The 21,644-nt window shown below is 42.2% G+C and overlaps 1 protein-coding gene across 1 annotated transcript in view; it reads right to left on the bottom strand.

Moving 5' to 3' along the window:
* Srbd1 (S1 RNA binding domain 1) overlaps window positions 1-21,644 on the bottom strand; it is a 175,764-nt gene that overhangs the window by 127,180 nt on the left and 26,940 nt on the right. Inside the window, exons 8-12 of the mRNA XM_036170842.1 lie at window positions 19,167-19,263; window positions 17,276-17,411; window positions 13,426-13,529; window positions 5,508-5,615; window positions 1,890-2,047 (exon numbers count right to left, since the gene is read on the bottom strand). Of these exons, the coding sequence (XP_036026735.1) occupies window positions 1,890-2,047; window positions 5,508-5,615; window positions 13,426-13,529; window positions 17,276-17,411; window positions 19,167-19,263 (603 nt within the window). The remainder of the gene's footprint in view (window positions 1-1,889; window positions 2,048-5,507; window positions 5,616-13,425; window positions 13,530-17,275; window positions 17,412-19,166; window positions 19,264-21,644) is intronic.

Below are 21,644 nucleotides of genomic sequence, written 5' to 3'. Positions count from 1 at the left end.
TAATCAGTAAAAAATTAAGTAAAACATTAAAAAACAGAAAAAAATGAGAGATATAATATACTGGCATCTGAAGTGGAATTCATGAAGACTCATATACACTGTTAAAAATACCACACAAAAACTTTGAAAATCACAGAGAAAGGTTAGCACCAGAAGGAAAAGCACATGACTTTCATTTTATTTATTTTTAGTCATTATTTATTTGGTTTTGTTTGTTTGTTTGAGACAGGGTTTCTCTGTGTAGCCCTGGCTGTCCTGGAACTCACTCTGTAGACCAGGCTGGCCTTGAATAAAGAAGTCTGCCTGCCTCTGCCTCTGCTGGGCTAGGATATTCCTTTTAACGGGAACACTTAAAAGACTCTGGGCTTATTACAGAGGGTAAAATGCTATCAGCCAAAAAATTGAAACAGTATCTTTAACTACCAATTAATCAATCTAGCCATAAAAAAATCTTTAAAAATGAAAACAAAAGCAACTTTTCAGACAAAAACTGAGAAATTTTTTCATCAACTAACTCAAAAATGACAAAATAGGCTGGGCAGCGGTGGCGCACGCCTTTAATCTCGTGAGTTCGAGGCTAGCCTAGTCTACAGAGCAAGTTCCAGGAAAGACTCCAAAGCTACAACAGAGAAACCCTGTCTCGGAAAAAAAAAAAAAGACAACACAGGGCTGGAGAGACTGGCTCAGAGGTTAAGGGCACTGGCTGCTCCTCCAGAAGTCCTGAGTTCAATTCCCAGCAACCACATGGTGGGTCACAACCATCTATAGTGAGATCTGGTGCCCTCTTCTGGTATAAAGTCAACAGAGCACTCATATTCATAAAATAAATAATTTTTTTTTTTTTTTTAAAGACAACATAGAAGCCAGGGTGTGGTGGTGCACACCTTTAATCCCAGCATTCAGGAAGCAGAAGCAGGCAGATCTCTCTGAGTTCCAGGGCAGCCAGGGCAGTGAAACCCTGCCTCAAGAAAAGAAAAAAAAAAAAGTAATAACATGGAACTTCTCAGGCAATATGAAGATGTTCTCAAAAAAAACCACAGAAATGCAGAAAGAAAAGTCACAGGAAGGTAAGTATATGGGACAGGAAAAAAAAATTTAACTAAATATTCACAGCTGTAAAAATATCTGATAATTATGTATATGAATTTACCATGTACACATATGTAATTATCTTATGATATAGATAACTAGAATACATCATAAAGAACTAAAGTTGATAAGAGCTAAAAGTTCAAGTCTGAGCACCCGGGGTTCTATATAGCTCAGTTGGGAGAATGCTGGCCTAGCATGCCCTGGGTTTGAAGTGCAGCACCACACATGCAAGGTATGATGACACGCACCTATAGAGGCAGAAAATTCGCCAGTGTTCTCCTTAGCTACTGAGAGAGTGCAGGGCTAGCCTGGGATATATGAAACTGTCAAAGAAAGAAAGAAAGAAAGAAAGAAAGAAAGAGAGAGAGAGAGAGAGAGAGAGAGAGAGAGAGAGAAAGAAAGAAAGAAAGAAAGAAAGAAAGAAAGAAAGAAAAAAAAAAAGAAAGAAAAGGAAAGGAAAGGAAAGGAAAGGAAAGGAAAGGAAAGGAAAGGAAAGGAAAGGAAAGGAAAGGAAAGGAAAGGAAAGGAAAGGAAAGGAAAGGAAAGGAAAAAAGGAGTTCAGGTCTGACCCTAGTTAATGCTCAATATATTTCTCTGCACTGACACACAGGGGAAATGATGGTCTGTCTGTGAGAGTTCTGATCCAGAAATAAGGGAAACACCCTGATTCCCATCGCCCCATGAGAAAACAATTTCTAAGCCTCAAAAACAAACATTATTTCCAAATCTTCAAGAAATTTATGAAGTGAAACTTGGGATCAATCCCCAAAGTCTCCTATTTCAAGCTGAAGACTTACTGGTAGGAGAAATGATGGCCAGTTTGCATCCATGTTTGTAACCAGGATCCACTCCCATCAAGGTGCGCCCTGGAACAGGACTCGTTAAAAGGAGCTGGCGGAGATTCTGTCCAAACATTAGCACCGATTGCTTCTCTGCGTCCGATGACAGTTTGGCTCTTAGAAATGCAGGGAGGGCGGGGGATGACACAAAAAATACTTAGTTTTTCATTCATCCAAATTTTCATTCCAGAAAATGGGCACCGTTTGTTTTGTGCAGTGAGTCCTTGGGGTAAACATCCATCCCTGAGTTACACTGAGTCTACCTTTGCTAACCATGGCAATATGACCACCATAAACAATTCTGAAGCAAACTGAGTCTTCACACCTATCTTCTGAAGCTGCCCAGTCATACACAAGTCACGAGTTAAATATGCATGTATATACATGAAAGGGCCTGTAGAGATTTGCAAGTCAAATTAAAGCTTATCAGATGATTAAAATTATAAACAAAACAAGAAGGACAAGGCCACAGGCAGCTTCCACAACAACATTCTTTAGTGCAGTATTTTGACGTTATGTCCCAATGCCACTGTCTGTATTCCTCTCCACATCGACCTGCTTGTCATTCTCGGACACTCAACAATGCCACAGATCCTAAGAGCTAGTACAGAACCAGGCTCGTGTAATGATGCCTCTGTTTTACCCAGAAGCTGTTACAAGTGGGCTTTTAAGACTTTGTAGGATGAAAATATAAGCCAATGATGGGCTTAAAGGCAGCTGGAAATCTGAAGTTCTCAATGTGTCATCTCTTGAAATTCCTAAGAATGATGTCATAACAAGTATTTCTTCTCTAGTGGACCAAATAAATACATGTCATTGGCCATGAGAAAACTGAGTTCAAAGTAATTCAAAGCATGTTTGGGTTCTCTGTGGGGAGGGATTAACTCCATATGTGAAGATGCACACTGCTACAGTTTGCTTCTCTGGCTTAATTTTGTTTGTCAAGACTGTTCTCTCATCTTCTCTAATATTTCACTGTAATTATCTGACTTCTGCAAACAAGACAAAAAGTATCATTACAAGTATGTCTAGGTCTTCCTTTTGAGCTTCATTCATTGTGAAATCACTGGTTGGCAGTCCTTTCAAGGAGCCTGGATTGGTTGAAGGGATCCAAAGGTGAAAGGCCCCATGGCTGCCCCAAGACCGCTGCATGACGGAAGAAGCAGAACCATCAACAGGAGAGACTGAATCACTGGGGGTGCTAGGCTTGCTAGGCCCGAGCCAGGAGCAGCTCAGGTGCATGAGAGCTGCACAAGTAAGTATAGCACAGGAGAGGGATGGCCTGGAGAAGACACCGCACACTACCCAAGTGGCACAGGAGGGTCACCGCTCTTTGGAGAAACAGAAAGTGATTTCACATGCTAAGAGAAAGAGAAAGGGCAAGGACATAGCAACTGAAGAATGAGATAAAACCCTACGGCCCCAAGTCATCAGGCTCTTCTGAAGAGCGTCAAGTTTCCCTTGGGCACACAGACCTGAGGGAGGATCTTACATAGACAACTGTGAAGTAATGAGATGGGATTTTTAGATGGTCAGGTGGGGCAGCGAGATGGCTCATTGGGTAAAGTAGCTGCCAAGCAGCCATGGGGGTCTGACTCAGGTCCTCAGCACTCACACAGAAACCCAGGCATGTTGGCTGAAGACATGCACCGGAACCATAGCCCAGACAGAAATGAAGTATTAATATAAACAAAATGAACAAAACCCACAGAAATCAATTTTTCTATCTTTAGGATAAATTTCTTCTGAATTAAAGAAACATACTATTTTTCTTCAAAACAACAGTACAGCCATATTTGCCTGCCCTTCTCAGCTGCTGTTCTAAGGAGACCCAGCTCTGGACAATGTCTGCAAACTAACTAGAAACTAAAAGAAGCTATATTGCTCTACCATAGGTGTTTTAAAAGAGGAACAAGCTCGTTTATCCACAATGCAAATCAAAAAAGGACTGTGTCCTACAGAATCCCACACACTGCTTAGTCAAAACAAAATCATTCAAAGCAAAATGTCAGAATACCACTGGATGCTGAATGAAACAGGGAAAAACAAGGAAAGAAAAAGAAGTATCACACTGAAAATGTACATAAGATTGTTTTCCCCTTCAAAATAGAATGAATGACTTGCTACATACATAATCATGGCAACTGGAGTTGGGATTGTACCACACACATAACAAGCCAAGTGTCTTGAATGCCTTCACGCCAGCTACACCCAAGCAAGGTGTAGACAGGGATGTCACTAAGGCCTGCTGGCTTCCAGCCTAGAGCAAACACAAGCCCTAGTTCAGGGAAAGACTCCACCTCAAAGAAGCATGTGCAGGACACAGAGCACATCCACCACCTTCTTCTTGCCACTGCACACCAGCACCGGCATGTGTACCATGTACACACACACATAGATACATGGATAAATAAAAGACAGATCTCTTCAAGTTTATGCCACAGCATGGAAAGAAGAGACATTACATCACACAGATGATATAGAGCTCCAAACAGAGCAGCATCTGTAGGCCACCTAGGCTCCAAAGGTAGAGTGGCATGGGGCAGCAGAAACTGAGCGGCGAAGCTCCTTGTTTTTCCGATGTTCGTTCCCTGTTCTGTACAGTCTGAACGCAGAGACCTAATGTACTAGGGAGGAACAGTAAAACACCAGTTGGCTAGAAAGCCCAGTGAGCTGACCAGACAGCTTCAATACCACTATTCCCAGGGAGCCTGGCTGAAGTTTCAAGAAAAGCGAGGATCTGCCAGGCAATGGTGGCGCAAACCTGTAATCCCAGCACTCGGGAGGCAGAGGCAGGTGGATCTCTGTGAGTTCAAGGCCAGCCTGATCTGTGATTGTACAGAGCGAGATCCAGGACAGGCTCCAAAACTACACAGAGAAACCCTGTCTTGAAGAAACAAAAGGAGAAAAAAAGTGATGCTCTACAGTACACACGAAGGACTGCATGAAACCGTGCAGTCTGGAACTTAACTACCAAGACACAGCTAGAGAAAATCAAGACAGTGAGGGTCTGCCACCTCAAGGCTCTTGCATCTTCTTGGCTATCCACAGAACTCCCATGAGCCCACTGGCATAGCTCCTTCAGTCTCCTCCTCAGTGCTTGTCATTGCTCATCAGATGATTCCCACTGGAGAGGACCAGGCCTAATTGCTTTCTCTCCTCACAACAGTGAGACTGTCTCACTCTTCACAAGCTCCTTATGCTTTCTTTGGCTCTATTACCTCCAGCAAATGCTTCCAAGTAACCTCTCCATTAACTTCTCAGTTTGTTTTTCCCAAGCCAGATCTCTAATCAATAAAATCAGGTTTGGCATGGTTGTCAAACTGCAACATCAGCAATGCAGAGCCGGAAGGTGTGTCGACACTGTATTCAGGACTAAAAAGTGTATCACAATTAAGAAGAATGCTGTGAGATCTATGCATGAGAATGAATCTACAAATTAATACCAAGGCTCACACTGAACACCTGGTCTGACTAAGTTCTTTGGCTTGGTTCATATTAACAAACATTTTCTCCATACTCCATGAAGACCATACCTAATGGTAAACAGTACACAGAATTAAACAGGATACATACCTGAACTCTCGACAGAGGAGAGGAACAATAAGGCGTTTAAAGGCATCATCCAGTGAATTATGTAAGATCTTCATTAACTCTGGCCGTGCGAAGCCACGTGGCCTCCACCTACAAGAAGGAAAAGCTCATGATAAAACTGAATTGCCAACGAGAGACCATGAAAGGGCAGCTTGAAGAGGGGACCTGGGGTCAGGGAGAGCCTTTATCGAAACCACAGAAGGATAATCTGGGAGAGGCGGTGCTGAGGCTGTGGCATTGAAAGGTATCATGTGACATGTGGAGGGGAGCATCTCTTGGGGGGAGATTGCTGTTTCGTTTGGAGGAGTTTGTTTTTTTTGAGACAGGATCTCTCTGTGTATAATAGCACTAGAGGCCCTAGAATTCACTGTACAAACTCTACTGCCTTCAAATTTGCTGAGACTGTCCTCTCCAAATATTACTAGTGAAGGCTAAACTCCTGAGCCATCTGAAAGACACGAAACCATCCTTACAGCACTAGAGACTGAGTTTCACCCATCCCCAAAACCACATTTGGAAGGCTAGCCCTCCTGTGAGGCATCTGTGATGGGGCTACGGAGAGCATCAGCATTAGATAAAGTCATCCAGTAGAGCCTGCCCTGTCTCCCTATCACTCTGTGCCAGGAGAAAGCTGCAGAAGACAGCCCCATGAAGGGCCTGGCCTGTTAACTCCTGAATCCCATCTCTAGGGCTCTGAGAAAAGGCACTTTTGCTGCTCATGCAATGCCACTCAGCCGCTAGTGCTTCCTTGTAGCAGCTTTCCCATCTCCCCCTCTCTTCTATGAGAGTGAAAGGAGGCGGCACAGAGGACCTGTATGGACCTTGTTTCTAGCTGCTCTCTTGTTCTCGGCAGCAAACTTTGACTTAAACCTTATATATCTCAAATTAACAAAAAGCCAATGCAATTCAAAGTTAGGTTCTTCCTCTAAAGCCCAAGTATCTATCCTAAGCGGACCCTGGTCTCACCCCCTTCTGAGCTCTTTCCGTCACCTCTTCCACAGGCTCCTTTCACATTTGTTGTGCAAGCCACTGATCAAGGTGTTTCTGTCACTTACAGTAGGGTTTACATGTTTAATGATTTTCACCCTCTTCTTCCCCACATCTTACATCCTCAGATGAGGGACAGTGGTGAGTGCTGTCCAAAAGTTTGACACAATTTAAAACTAAGTACATATGACAACGACAACAACAAAACAAACCCCGCAGTGAATCTTGTTTAAATACATTTTAAAAGATAAATAAACAAATAAAATCTTTGTTATTTTAGCTCAAAACCCATAAAATCAAAGTTATCCCAATTCTACAAAGAAGAGAATTCTTCAACTTTGTGGCACCATTATGGAACCTCATCTGGATACTGCTGACAACCTGACCTCCTGCCCAGGCCACACTGCCTACCCAGCAGCATGCATGAACACTAGTTAACTTCCAGCTCAGGCCACATTGCTTGCCCAGCAGCATGTATGCACACTGACCTCCTACTCAGGCCACACTGTCTGTCCAGCAGCATGTATGCACACTGACCTCCTTGCCCAGGCCGCACTGTCTGCCCAGTAGCATGTATGCACACTGACCTCCTTGACCAGGCCACACTGGCTGACCTCTAGTCCATGCCACACAGTCTGCCCAGCAGCATGTATGCACACTGGCTGACCTCTAGTCCAGGACACACTGCCTGACCAGGAGCATGTATGCACACTGGCTGACCTCTAGTCCAGGCCACACTGCCTGACCAGGAGCATGTATGCACACTGGCTGACCTCTAGTCCAGGCCACATTGCCTGACCAGGAGCATGTATGCACACTGAATATAACTAATTAGACACTGGAGAAAGAACAGAAAGGCAAAGAGAAACTATCAGGACAAATCTAGCCCCATAGGCTCCATGTTTCCACACACCCCCAGCATTTCTGCATTTCCCTTCAATGCCCTTTTCCGCAGAAGCCATTAGCAAAGTATGAATACTTTTTTAATAAAGCTAATGTACCTTAAGGTAATCTCCTCTCCATAATTTAGGCTGGAAATGAAACTTCAGTGAACACACATTAAAGATCACACAATAGCAAATAAATGAACCCTTCTAGAGGATGTTAGGTCAGCAACATATAGTTTTGTTTTCGAATTTAAACAAATGTGCTTTTAGGCCAGACACATAATACATCATTCTCTCCACCAAAAATCTGCTACTCCCCACAGTCCTCCCTACTTGAGAGGTGGGAAGGAAGTGGGTAAGAATCAGACATGCAAGTCCCATGCTATTTAAACCCACAATGTTCCCAATAGACTCATATTTCAAGCACTTTTGCTTCCCAGGTTTGGACACTACTCTGCAGGCTGTGGAACCTTCAGGAAGTGGGACCTGGCTGGAGAAAGGAGGTCATCTGGTAGACTTCTGATCATTGTACTTCCCCGTCCTTGCTTACTCTCTGCCCCCTGGTCTGAGGCCATGAGACCAGCTCTTGCTCCCCTGCCATCATATGCAGTACCTCTACCCTGATGGACCGACAGTCCTTGATCACTGACCCTAAAGTAAACCATTCTTCTTGTCAGTCATTTGTGCCAAGTGCTTTGGTCACAGTGAGACAAAGAGCAGCAAACTGCTATCCAGGAGACAAGTGTTATACCCAGGCATTGTGGTATACACTTGCTATTCCAGCACTTGTGGGCAAGAAGACTAGGGGTTCAAGGATAGCCTCAGCTACATAGTGAGCCCACCTGAACTACATGTCTCAAAACAAAATAAATAAACACATATACAATGTATACCATAAAGATGCAAAAGTAGAAATCTAAAAAGACAAACATGCAGAACACCCAGAAGTATGGATAAGAGCAATACACTGTACTAGCTAAAAGCAAAATCTGAGTTAAGCAGCCTTAACTACACACAAACAAGTTCATAATGCTAAGGTATTCAAATGATAGCATCAATTTGAGAAGATGAGGCTGAAAATCTGGCAGTGGCCAGCTCATGAAGGGTCTCATACATTACATCATGTAATGACGGTTGGTGAGTCAGGAGAACATAGTTCTGGGTCGGGACACCATGCTAGGAGAACAGTGCTTAGACACTAGAGGACTAACAGAGTGATTTCTTGTATAATGTATACATACAATATCTACAAGGGTGGTTCCCTTTAAGCTCCAAACTTTTACCATTATTTTTCAAAAAAGCTAGAAATGATTGTTAACTGTCGTCTTAAAGCCACATCCCCTGGTGGAGCATTCAAGTCACAAGATCCTCCCATAGCTGAGAGCACTCTGCTCTTCTCCCTGTGAAGAGGCTATGGGAATGTTTACATTGTACATGCATTGCACTGCTTACGCCCACTCAGCTAGCTCCCCTGTAGACCAATCTTGCAGGGGAGAGCTAGCCGCACTGCACACACTGCACAGATCCCTTTCTGTTTCTTCCACAAGTCGACTCCTTCACTGTCCTCCCGGGACCTAGTTACTGCGCTGAGTAGACTGCAGTACTGCAACAATACAGTGAGCTCACAGCCATGTTTCTTACCATAGCCCAGGTAGGAAAATATTTGATTATGGGATGCCATTTCAAAAACTAATGGTTATTTTTATAACTCAACGGGCACACACCTCTGAAAAACTTTTGCAAGACTTCACCAACCCCAAATTCCACATTCAATAAAGTCCAGAATAATAAGAATAATCACAAAACTTCAAAGCCCGCATGGTCCAGAAAGGAAAGATTGGCAATAACTGAAAAGACCTATGCCCTCAACTGCATGTTTTTGACAAGGAAAACATACTTTGTTCAGCCATATACAACGAAACAGCCTCCACTCTGGCAAAGATGTATGCTTTCCTCACTTTCCTAGGTAAGAAAATGACAGGCTCTCTCCAGTCAACCTTCATGGCTCTACATTTACATAACTGGCTACAGGTAGCGGTTTCCCTTAAACCTGTTTCTATAGGAAGAACAGCAGCACAGGTCAGACACTAGAAATCTACTCAACAAGTCAGACACACAACTCTGTAAGCTCAGAAAGGAACTGCTGCTACACAATCCAAGTCATGAGCAGGAACCTGCTGAGACCATCCCGCACACATGTTTTTGTTTAAAGAGCAAACAGAAACTTGGATTACTGGACTCTCACATCATCTGACAAGCTCAGAATTCTCTTCACATTTACCCTCTTACCAGCAACACGTCCAAATGAGGAACTGTTCTGCTATGGGCCCAGACCTACATACCATGTTTAGTACTCATTAAATCCTTGCTATTGCAATTAACTTAGTAACAAAATCTTCGTTAACTCATTCTTACCATAAGTATGCAGCACTGAACATGCTATCGTATAATGCTAAAGAATGCCATCATCTAGCTTGTTCAAGTTATAAGAATGCGTCAATTCTGCCCAGCCAATCCTGCAGATTGCTCAAATCCATCTACGGTTTCCCCACTGCTAGCACCCGAGTCTAAGCTGCCATCATCTTCTGCCTCTGCTCTTGGTTCTTTCTAAGTAATTCTCTACAGCAGTAAATGTCATCTCCAAAACCAGCCATGTTAAATAGGACAAAAACAATTCTCATTATATATAGGAAAACTTAACTATCACTGTATTCTACCTGCCCACAATCGAATAAAACTACCTATCAACAGCAATAGACACTATAGAAGTACAAACTCCAGAAGACCAAACAATACACTACTGAATAACCCAACCACTGAAGAAATCAAGAGGGAAAATACAAAACAATCCTAGCACTGAATGAAAATGAAAACACAACATATCAAAAATCTTTCATGTCTGGATCAAAAGTCTCTGATTAAAGAGATCATGGGCCTTAGAGAGGAACCTATGATGTCAAACTACCTTCTAACTCTATATATTTATACTCATGCATTGCTCCCAACTTTGGTCCGAGAAGCTTCTTTTTGCAGCAGGGAGTGGTTAACGCAGAGCCTCAGAATGGGTCAAAGTGCCAAGCTGATCAACTATGACTGCTCAGCTGTAGGTCGACCAACTGTATTGAGTTCCCACCCCCCATTCAAGGCTCAGAGAACATCACAGAAAAGTGGACAGAGAGCAGAGTAAAAGCAGAGATGAGGAGAGCTGTGAAATGCTGACTTCTGAACATGCCATGGCAGCTGCACACATCATCTCACAGCAGTTGTGGTGACCTGCACAAAATCAAGCCAGTCAAACTTCTAGCATGAAAGGGGGTGTGGCCCCAACCTTGGAGGAGCTATGGAGGTAGATAGTGGTAAGGGAAAGGCAGTCACTACCCTTTGAGGATGTCACTAGTAGGCTGTCCACATGCCAATGGATGGCCCTATCCTCATGTTCGTGTGTGAAGCACACGTGTGGCTCAGAGGGTTACTAATAACAACGAAGGCGGCTGGGAGGGAGATGGAATAGAGGACACTAGAAGGAGCTGAAGGAAGACAATGATGGGCGAATATGATCAAAATAAATTGTATAAATATATGAAATTATTAACAAATAAAATACTTTAAAACATTATAATTACACAGAAAAACATAAGACAGAACATTAAAAGTCTCACATCAGAGCTAAGGGGTAAACCATTTATCACCTCAGATATTTCCTTCTACACACATAAGCAGATGACTCATTACCAATGAGATGCTATTGTAAATGGTCACTACAAATCATCTTTGGATTGTTTTGAGTTTGGTTTGGGGGTGGTATTTGGTTTGGTTTGTTTTTGCTTTTTTGAGACAAGGTCTCACTATATAGCCCAGGCTGGCCACAAACTCACAATGCTTTGGCCTCATCCTCCTGAGTGCTAACACACTGTCTTTTTAACCTTCTGTTTCTATCTCAACTTTAGCTCCATCTCAATATCTTCAAAATAGTTACACAGAATGCTATTGTAAGGGTTCAGCATAACTGCTTATGCAACTTATCTACTAACACAGACCCCTATTTGACTTGATAGCTGCCTTCATAGCATTATTTGAATATTCAGCAAGCTGTTCCTTGATGGAATTGGTTTTAAGCAAACTGGCGTCCATCGAACTGACATAAGAATGATGTTGAGGAGAGTGCTAATTCCTAAAGAACATCTGATCTAACTTTTTAGTAGATTTCCCGGCAAGCTCTCCCAAGGGGGCTAGTAATCAGCATATACAAAATCCACAACAGCAGCAATGTGAGTCACTTTATGTCTTTGCATTGGCTTTCTCAACCAAATGGTAGCTATAAAATCTGCTGTAGCATTCAAATAGGCTGTTGTGAGGCTCCAAGACATAAAGCAAAATTTAAACTAAAAGTCTTTAAAAGTCTATATAAACATAGCTGGTATCTTCAAAGCTTCTATTAACAGATGAGAAGTTTTATTTTAAAAATTAACTTTTTTTAACACATCTGGTAAGTTTAATCATTATTTCAATAGCCTTACTGTACAAAGTATTTTAGATAAATCACATATAATTTGTTCAATTATACTGTAATATGATATAAATTACATTAGTGTTTCAATTTTTAGCAGATAAAACACATCAGACATGAATGTATAGGTGACATTTTTGTTAATTTGCTTTTTTCACAAGGAAAAACATGTTTTATGAAATATTCAAATGGCATAACAAGATACTTTATATATCACTTAATAATAAAGGTGGGTTCTGAAGAATATATTAAGTGATGCTGTCACTGTGCAAACCTCACAGAGTGCACCTACATGAGCCTATATGGATGGGCGATTGCTGGCAGACTGTGAATCTGTACAGCTTGTCACTACATTATATACTGCATCAAGTCTAACAAAATGGGACTTACAGACCTAAGCACACTTACACACAGAACAGGCCCAGTAGCAGTATGGTACAGAGCTATACCTACAGTGTGCTTGGGCAAGGTACTCACTCACGTGGAGCTGGCAGGTCTCTCCACTTCCACGGTGAGTCAGTGAGCACCGAGTGATGGTATAGGTTAAGGACATGGCTCGAGACTTTGAATACTGTGCACTTAGGCTGCACCAAAGTTATTACATGTTTTCCTTTTTTCAATAAAAGAGTTTGAAGTACAACAAAGCCACATGAAAATATTTTCTTTATATTCTCATTCTTATAGGTCTGATTTTTAAGGTGGTGGTGTTGTTGCTGTTGAAAACTCACATATTATTAGCTCAGGGCTACACTGTGTCAGAACCGTCAGTATTGCTGCATCTTGTCAGTGGAGAGTCTTCAGTGGCTGTGAGATGTGAGGGCTGTCACCTGGTATCCCATGATAACAAGGTCTCCCAAGTGCTTTCCCAAGAGCCTCCCTGGGGCTCTCTTTAAGGGAGCACTACCTGTTGGTTCTGGGATTCATGCTTTCAGGCTTTCTGAGAAGCCCATTAATGCCTACCCAAGCCTCTACAGCACTAGTCACTGTGAATTTTCTTGGGCATTCTTTTTCCTTGTCTTGCAGCTACTTTTATTCTTGCTGCTTCTTTAGTTTTGTGTTCAGTAAGTAATAGGGATTTTTTGACTCCATAATAATTATGGAACCAAAATCACATACATGTTGTCAATGATCGCTTTATAAAGCACCTGACTATACTGAAGGAAAAGTCCTCTCCTCAGATACAATCATCCTTTATAATCTCTTATCCCTTTCACAGATTATTTTCTAGCTAGGTATGTGTCTCAAACATACTTTTTTTAACATTAATTTAATAGACACACACAGAGGACAACTCCTGAGAATTGGTACTCTCCCACTAGGGACCACACTCATTGCAGCAAGTCCCATTACCCACTGGGCAATTTCTCTGTCCCATACTTACTTTTTTAATGCAAAATAGAAATAATATACATTGTTGTCACTTGCCTTTTTAACAGAATATACATCTTTTCATATCAATAGGCAATAATATCAGTTTAGTATTTTAGAAAGTAAATTTTATGGATAGACATAAACAGACCTGTTTTGTAAGCACCACCTACAGAATTCATTCTTCACTCCATCAGAAATGTTGACCTTGACTGTCAGTATCTTCAAATTCTCTCCACGGTTAATGGCCAGAATCTGACACAAACACATGGCAAAGACAGATAATCAATGAAACAATGATAAACTTAACCAGTCTACATTTATGAAACAAATTAAGCACCTATAGCCAAAAGCAGTATCATTTTTATTTTTTTATTTACAAAAGAACATATGAAAAATAATTTGTATTTTCTTCAAATGGATCAGTTGGAAAAGTGTTTGCCACACAAGCATGAGAACCAAGTTAAGATCGCTCAAACCCACATAAAGGCAGGGGACAGAGGCTTGTGCCTGTAATGGCAGCACCAGGGTGGCAGAGCCAGGCAAGATTCAGGAGCTTTTTGCCAGCCAGTGTAGCCAAATCAATGTGCTCCATGTTTAGTGAGAGACCTTATCTCGAAAGCTAAGATGAGAGGCTGCAGAGACAGCTCAGTGCCTAAAAGCATTTGCTGCTATTTCAGAGGACTTGAGTTAGGTCCCCAATACCCACATCAGGCACTTATAACTGCCTCTAACTCCAGCTCCAAGGAATCCTACTGACCGCATCAAGCAAGCATGTGTACACACACACACACACACACACACACACACACACACACACACACACAGGCATACTCCCTACAACCAATTGATATATTGAATTATGTCAACTGACTAAAAAGAGCTCATGATCATCTCAATAGATTCAGACATCTGATAAAATCCAGCAGCCCTTCCTGATGAAAACACTCCAACTGAGAGTTGAACATATTTTCTTAAACACAGAAATCAGAGATTGAGGCAGAAACTTAAGCTATAGCTCTGTAGTGGGATCAGGCAGAATTACTACAGAAAATAGCAGTAAGGAAGTCAGACCAAAATCAGCAAAGGAAGGAGGTCAATAGTGACAGAAGCACCAGAAAAGAACAAGAAGGCAGGCCTCCTGGAAGAAGGAAGGCCTCCTGGAAGAAGAAGGGCTCCTGGAAGAAGGAAGGTCTCCTGGAAGAAGAAGGAAGGAAGGGCTCCTGGAAGAAGAAGGAAGGAAGGGCTCCTGGAAGAAGAAGGAAGGAAGGGCTCCTGGAAGAAGAAGGGCTCCTGGAAGAAGAAGGGCTCCTGGAAGAAGAAGGGCTCCTGGAAGAAGGAAGGGCTCCTGGAAGAAGGAAGGGCTCCTGGAAGGAGCAGGGGGGGGGGAGGAAAGGAGGGGAAGAAGAAGGAGGAGGAGGAAGAAGAGGAGGAAGGGCTCCTGGAAGGAGGAGGGGGGGGGGGGGGGGGAAAGAGGAAAAGTTAGGGGAAGAAGAAGAAGAAGGAGGAAGAGGAGGAAGGGCTCCTGGAAGAAGAGGAGGAAGGGCTCCTGGAAGAAGGCAGGCTGGGGTGTCGGTCCAGAGCTGAGGACTGATGGGCAGAGGACGAGAGCAAGAGACAGGGCCAACTGACCTAGACGACGGCGGCTCCTTACTGCAGTGCTGCGGCCCACAGCCTTGCGGCACTTCGTCCGTCAGTCTCCGGAGGGGTGAGATTCTGACATATTTACACAGAAGGGAAAAGGAGGGTTCACTACCTCAGAGACTAGAAACTATCTGTGACCCGGCAGCAGCCCTCAGGCACGCAAGAACCTACAAGTTCTTAAGACACAAGAGTGTTTTTCAGACTAACGTTCTAAAACCACTCTGCTTTCTCAGGCCTGAGCACTGTCATCTCCAGAAGCCTGTATCATTCATAAATGTAAATTCATCCACTAACTCAGCTATGACATGTATGAAACAAAGTATTACTTACACACACACACACACACACACACACACACACACACACACACGGACAAAATATGATACCAAAGTCATTTCTGAAAAATGAATTTTAGTAAATTTATATGATCACTGGTACAGTGTGTGTGTGTGTGTGTGCGCGCGCAATAATGACTGGAAGAAGCCAGGGCCTCCCACACTCTAGGCAACCACTTTTTACCAGAACTATGCCCTCAGCCTCACTGTAGGTAGTATTACAAATCACTGTTTTTGGTTGTGAGCCTAGCCTTTAACTGCTGAGCCATCTCTCCAGCCCAAGAAACAGCCTTTTTTTAAAGGTTTATTTATTTATTATGTATACAGCATGTATGACTGCAGGCCAGAAGAGGGCACCAGTCTCGAAAAACCAAAAAAAAAAAAAAAAATCACTGTTTTATTATCCTGTATTTGTAGTCTATTACTAGGGGAAATAGCTACATTGCACCTAAACATTATAAATTACGTGTTTCATCACCTATGACAAATCCAGTGGACAAAAAGGTAAAATAAGGAACCTTAGAGAAAAAGGAACAGGGCTGGAGAGCTGGCTCAGTGGTTAAAAGCTCTTGCAGCTCTTACAGGGGACCCAGGCTTGGTTCTCAGCCCCCACATGGAGGTTTACAACCAACTGTAAACTCCAGTTCCAGGGAACCCAGTCTCCTCTTCTGGCCTCTGTGGGCAAACAGGCATGTCATGTGGTGCACATACATGCAGGTAAAACAATTATACAAATAAAAATGAAAGAGTATTTAAAAAATAGTGAACTACTTCAAATCTTCAAGGGCAACGGCCATGTCCTCTCTATGCTCCAAAAGCCGCCACAACATAAAGTACTCAAGAAGTATTTGTGGGGTGAGTGAGAACTCTGCATGTCATGCCCAATGAGAAAAACGGTGAGTTCATGTTTGCATAACCATAGTTTTTGAAAGGTACACTGTAATAATCAAATAATGATCACACAAAAGGTAAAGAATTCATTAGCCTCTCTACACAGGCCGCAAAATGTAGACAGGGAAAAAATAATTTTAAAATGATCAATGAGAACTTTTGCCTTGGGAGAATACTGGCAGTCTTCTGATTCAAACCATCATCCCCTTGCCTCGCAAAAGAACCATAAAACCAATAAAAGGAAGAAATGAAATAATACAGGACATCTTTAGCATTCATAGGGCACAGGGAATTAGACTGGCATCAGATTTCTCAAATCAAAAACAGCATTCAAATTTGGGGATAGCTGGTTCACAACATTGTGAAATCACTAAATGTCATGTACACGGTGAAGAGTGTACATTTTGTACTATGAACGTTTTACTACAGTTAAATTTTAAAAGAGAAATGAATTATGACTCCCTAGTCAAATAAAATCTATGGGAGTCTGACTCTATTAGACCTGCTCTCCATGAAGCATTAGTGTCATTAAGGCTGGAATGACAAAACACTACAGCTCAAAGCGATATAAAGAAATAAAGAACACTGGTTATGGTAACTACTTATGTAAATAGATAAACCAGTACTATTTTGATTGTCATGCCTCTCCTGCCACTGTGCTATTTAAATTACATTCTGCACAGAATACAGCCTACGACCACATCTAGTAAAATAAATAAATAGACATCTAGGTAGATAAGCTGAAAATGACATTAGAAGGCTGAGATATGATGACTATGGTTCATAAAACCAAATGAGACCACCTACACTGTGTCCTCACTCAGGCACTGGACTGCAATTGTCTTGGGAAGGACCTGCGCTCACATTTCAGCGCACTGAAAGCGGGGCTGATGGGCCTCACCAGACAAGAGCAGGTCACCTGGGTTGTCACACTGTCAGCTCTAGAGAAAACTTTCAGTGTCACTAATGTCCCGGGGTCTTCAGTTCTCCATTTGTGAAGTCAGAAAATTATGATACTATTTTACAAGTTTTATACAAACTAGTCAATAAAATAGTTGGCATAAAACATGTAAATTCTGAATGAAGTATTATCATTATCAGATCACTATCAGAGGCAGTATTCTTATTTACCTGGTGGTGGTGGATGTTTCTTATGTTGCAGGAAAAGTTCTGGTAAAGTTGAAACTTATCAACATCTTTCTCATTTACTTTTTTTGAGGAAACTTTTGCAAGAGATGACTGGATAGAAATGTATCTATTTTGGCACCTGATCAGATACACAAATATTAAAAAACAAACAAACACTTATGTGTGCTTTACATTTTACACATTTATATGAAATGAAGGAAAGAAAAAAAAACATTAAACCATTACAAAATGAAATTCAGTTAATGATGCACAAATAAGAAACTGGCATTACTACCCTATCAAAAGTACTCTTTGCCAGCCAGACATCTTTAATTTCAACACAGGGGAACTCTATGAGTTAGAGGTCAGACTGGTCTACATAGCAAGTTCCAGGGCAGTCAGGGCAAATAGGGAAATCCTGTCTCAAAACAACTGAACAATCATACTAGCACAGACCCTGAAAATCAATTTATACACCAACACAAACCATCCAAAATGCTTGAGTTCAGATAGTCTCTATGAACAGAAAAGACTGAAATGATTGACGAGAATCAAACCAATCATCTGGTCACCCTTCTCTAATGAATTCAGCAGTCACAGTCAATTTAAAGATAAAAAAGAAGGGCCAAAAGGAGTACCAGGACAATTTATAAAACGGTACACTGGGTTAAGCAGTGCTTCTCAACGTGTGGGCCTTGACCCTTCAGGACTGTGTATGAAATATTTACATTATAATTCACAGCAATAGCAAAATTACAGGTATAAAGTAGCAATGAAATAATTTAATGTTTGGGTGTCACCACAGCATGAGGAACTCTATTAAAGAAGTGAAGCATTAGGAAGGTTGAAAACAACTGGGTCAGAGAGATGCCTAGCTGTTAAAGGGGAGGCTCACAACCAAAACCACAAATCGGGCACATGAAGGGAAGGAAGGGGGTGGGGAGGGAGGGAGGAAAGTGCTTGGGGCTTGTATGATGATGCTCTGAGGTGCTTGGGGCTGCAGGCGTTAGTGGATACAGGGTGAAAGAGGAGATAAAAACGGTCACCCCAGTGGGCTCTCACAAAGCCTCTTCTAACCTCATAAGCTAGACTGTGATGCCACAGCTGTTCTCTCCAGAGCTATGCACTTCCGTCAGTATTTCCATCCACACCTGGCATCACACATTGCCAAGGCAACCCAACCTCAGGCATAGTGATTGGTTTATCAATTTAACTGGATTTAAACACACCCAAGAGATTAGTGAGGCACGCCTAAGACACTGGCATGCCTGTGAGGAAGGACTGGGGAAGATCCACCACGGATGTGCACAGCACCGTCCCATGATGAGGGATGGATTTCACAGACGGTTAATAAAAGGGAAAAGAAGAAAGCCAGCTAGCACTGCTTTCCCTTGCTCAGGTTTCTGGGCCACTATCATGTGAACTGCTCGGCTCCACCACGCCTCTCGACCATGGTGGCCTGAGCCCGCTGAAGCTGTGAGCCAAAGTCAACTTTGCTCCGTTAGGTTGTTTACATCAGATATCTCACCACAATGACACAGGACGAACGAACGACAGGTAAATCCTGGAAATGAATTGTAAACGGAGCCCACACAGCAAAAGCAATACTACCTACTCTGAAGGAACACAAATCCACCCCTCTCAGACACACCATGTCAAGCACTGGCTTTAAACTATGTTCATCAGAGCCTCTGATAGGCCCCTTCCCATAATCCAATTAAAACAACTTTAACTACTTTACATATTAGGGCTTTGTCATTTGAACAAAGAATTCTAGTTTAAAAAAAAAAAAAGCCTGAAAACCAGTTTCAAATGAACACTGGGTTAACGCTAACCATGGGACCTTAATAGCATGAGTCCCACAAAGCAGAAAGCCACCAAAACAATTACTTACAAGTCCCGAATGAAGTCGAGTGTATCTTTGTCTTTAGCAATCATGTCTGCTAAAATGTGCTGTATTCCTGTTTCGATATCCTTGAGCTCGGAAAGGCCTTTAGGAGGGTAGAGGGAGACCAGAAGCAGGAAGTATAAGATTGGCTGTAAGGTCTATAATTAGACATATTAAACTAAATTCCAGTTAATATAAAAACCTTAAATTAACAAATTTAGGACAGAAAGGCATCATGGGAGTGACTCACTTCCATACCCAAAGAAACACATCTCTAGAAGCAATATGCCGGCCCTTGCCTAACACACCATGCACACAGCTTTGGACTCAGCTGGTTAACTCTTGGCTCTACCACTTAACAATTCTGGAACCTGGAAGAGGTTATTTGCCTTCTCTGCCTCAGTTTCCCATAAATATGGAGTAATCATTATTTCCCTCATGTAGTTACAAAGATTAAATGTTGTAAGAAACATGTATTCATGAATCATATCCCAAATATGGAACTTTATGGGTTACAAAAATTTACCCTTTCAAGCAATTTTATTAATATTGCTATTTTAGCATGAGGCATTTTCAGGTTGTAAGTGACCCATTTGAATTTCTCAATCTCATAAAGGCAATACTAGGTATTCATCTTCCCAGTGAACCGTCCACAGGCAGTCTGTGAAATGGCTGCAGGCACTTTCCACTGGCTAATTCAGACACAGCACGGCCCTGTGGAATCAACTCAGATGCTGACAAAAGCGCATCTGCATTGTGTTCTCTCACTTCTCATCTTTATTATTTCATTTGCATTTTGCTTTTGTTGATTTATATCAAGGACTGAATTACAGAAACACTGAATGTCATATGTATTTTTTTCTGTGAACATAGTTTTCATGAGTAAAAGGTAGAAAAACCAAAGAGAACAGAACAACAAACTTATTCTGGCATAATTAAAAAAGATAAAAATACCTATTTGGTTATGTTATAATAATTTGTGGTAATACAGAAGTAGTACTTACTGTAAAGAAACATGAATTGAAATTAATAAGAATTCTACTTACATTTTAAAAGAATTTCTATAGAGGGGAAAAATTCAGTGACAAATTACCTTATAATATGGAAACCTGTATATGCTAAGGATTTAGAACGCTTACAGCACACAGTATGCAGTCATGTGCTACTATTCTCCCTGGATGATCTTGAGCTAAGAAAACTATTCACTATGCACTAATACCTGGAGCCCCAAGCACCTCAGAGCATCCTCATCACACAAGCCAAGCACCTCAGAGCATCCTCATCACACAAGCCCCCAGCACCTCAGAACATCCTCATCACACAAGCCCAGCACCTCAGAGCATCCTCATCACACAAGCCAAGCACCTCAGAGCATCCTCATCACACAAGCCCCCAGCACCTCAGAGCATCCTCATCACACAAGCCAAGCACCTCAGAGCATCCTCATCACACAAGCCCAGCACCTCAGAGCATCCTCATCACACAAGCCCAGCACCTCAGAGCATCCTCATCACACAAGCCCCCAGCACCTCAGAGCATCCTCATCACACAAGCCCCCAGCACCTCAGAGCATCCTCATCACACAAGCCCCCAGCACCTCAGAGCATCCTCATCACACAAGCCCAGCACCTCAGAGCATCCTCATCACACAAGCCAAGCACCTCAGAGCATCCTCATCACACAAGCCAAGCACCTCAGAGCATCCTCACGGAGAAATCAAAGCAGCAAGGTGATAAGTCACTACTAAAAGTGGCCTACAAAGAAAACTGTTCCTGCAAGCAGCAAACAGAAGGAAAGGGCAAGTCGGATGCAACAAAGGGACTTTGGAACCCTCATCACATGGAAGAACACCATTCAAAAGTCTTTAAATTATGCTAGTCTAAGGACTGTCCTTGGGTCAAAACTGCAGATTCTCAGACGATGGGTGCATCAAAGATGATTCTGACAAAAGCTTTTGAAAATCGCTGCTAAGGGGAGTCCCTAAGTTACCTCTCTGGAGTAGTGGTTCTCAAGAGAGAGGGAGAAGTCATCAGCCATTTGGGCAGCCTTTTCCTACTGCATGCCTGTTTGCTCTAGCCAGAAAGACTGGAAAAGCTGTGTTCACGCTGGAAAAGCCCCCGCTCCTGGTTGTTCTACTACAGGCTCCAAGGTGAGCATTTCAGTAAAATCAAGACCAAGAAGGAACAGTGAACCAGAAAATCAAATAATCAAATCTAAACAGTGACAGAATCTGAGACATTTAAGCCAGCATTTCTTAATACTTCGTCTGTAGTTAGGCCTTCTCACAGCACCAGCGCCATCAGGCCCATCAACACAGAGATGCTGGGATCCCAGAACAAAACCTATCTTCGGTATAGTATAGGTTTTCATTCAGATTGAGTTCTTAGTCTGTAGCAAGTAAGAAATGTCTTCTACTGAGAGAGAGAGAGAGAGAGAGAGAGAGAGAGAGAGAGAGAGCACAAACCAAAAATATATGGTTTCTAA

The sequence above is a fragment of the Onychomys torridus genome, chromosome 21, assembly GCF_903995425.1.
Source record: "Onychomys torridus chromosome 21, mOncTor1.1, whole genome shotgun sequence".
In the NCBI taxonomy this organism is placed as follows: domain Eukaryota; kingdom Metazoa; phylum Chordata; class Mammalia; order Rodentia; family Cricetidae; genus Onychomys; species Onychomys torridus.
This window is presented reverse-complemented; position numbering and strand designations above follow the sequence as displayed.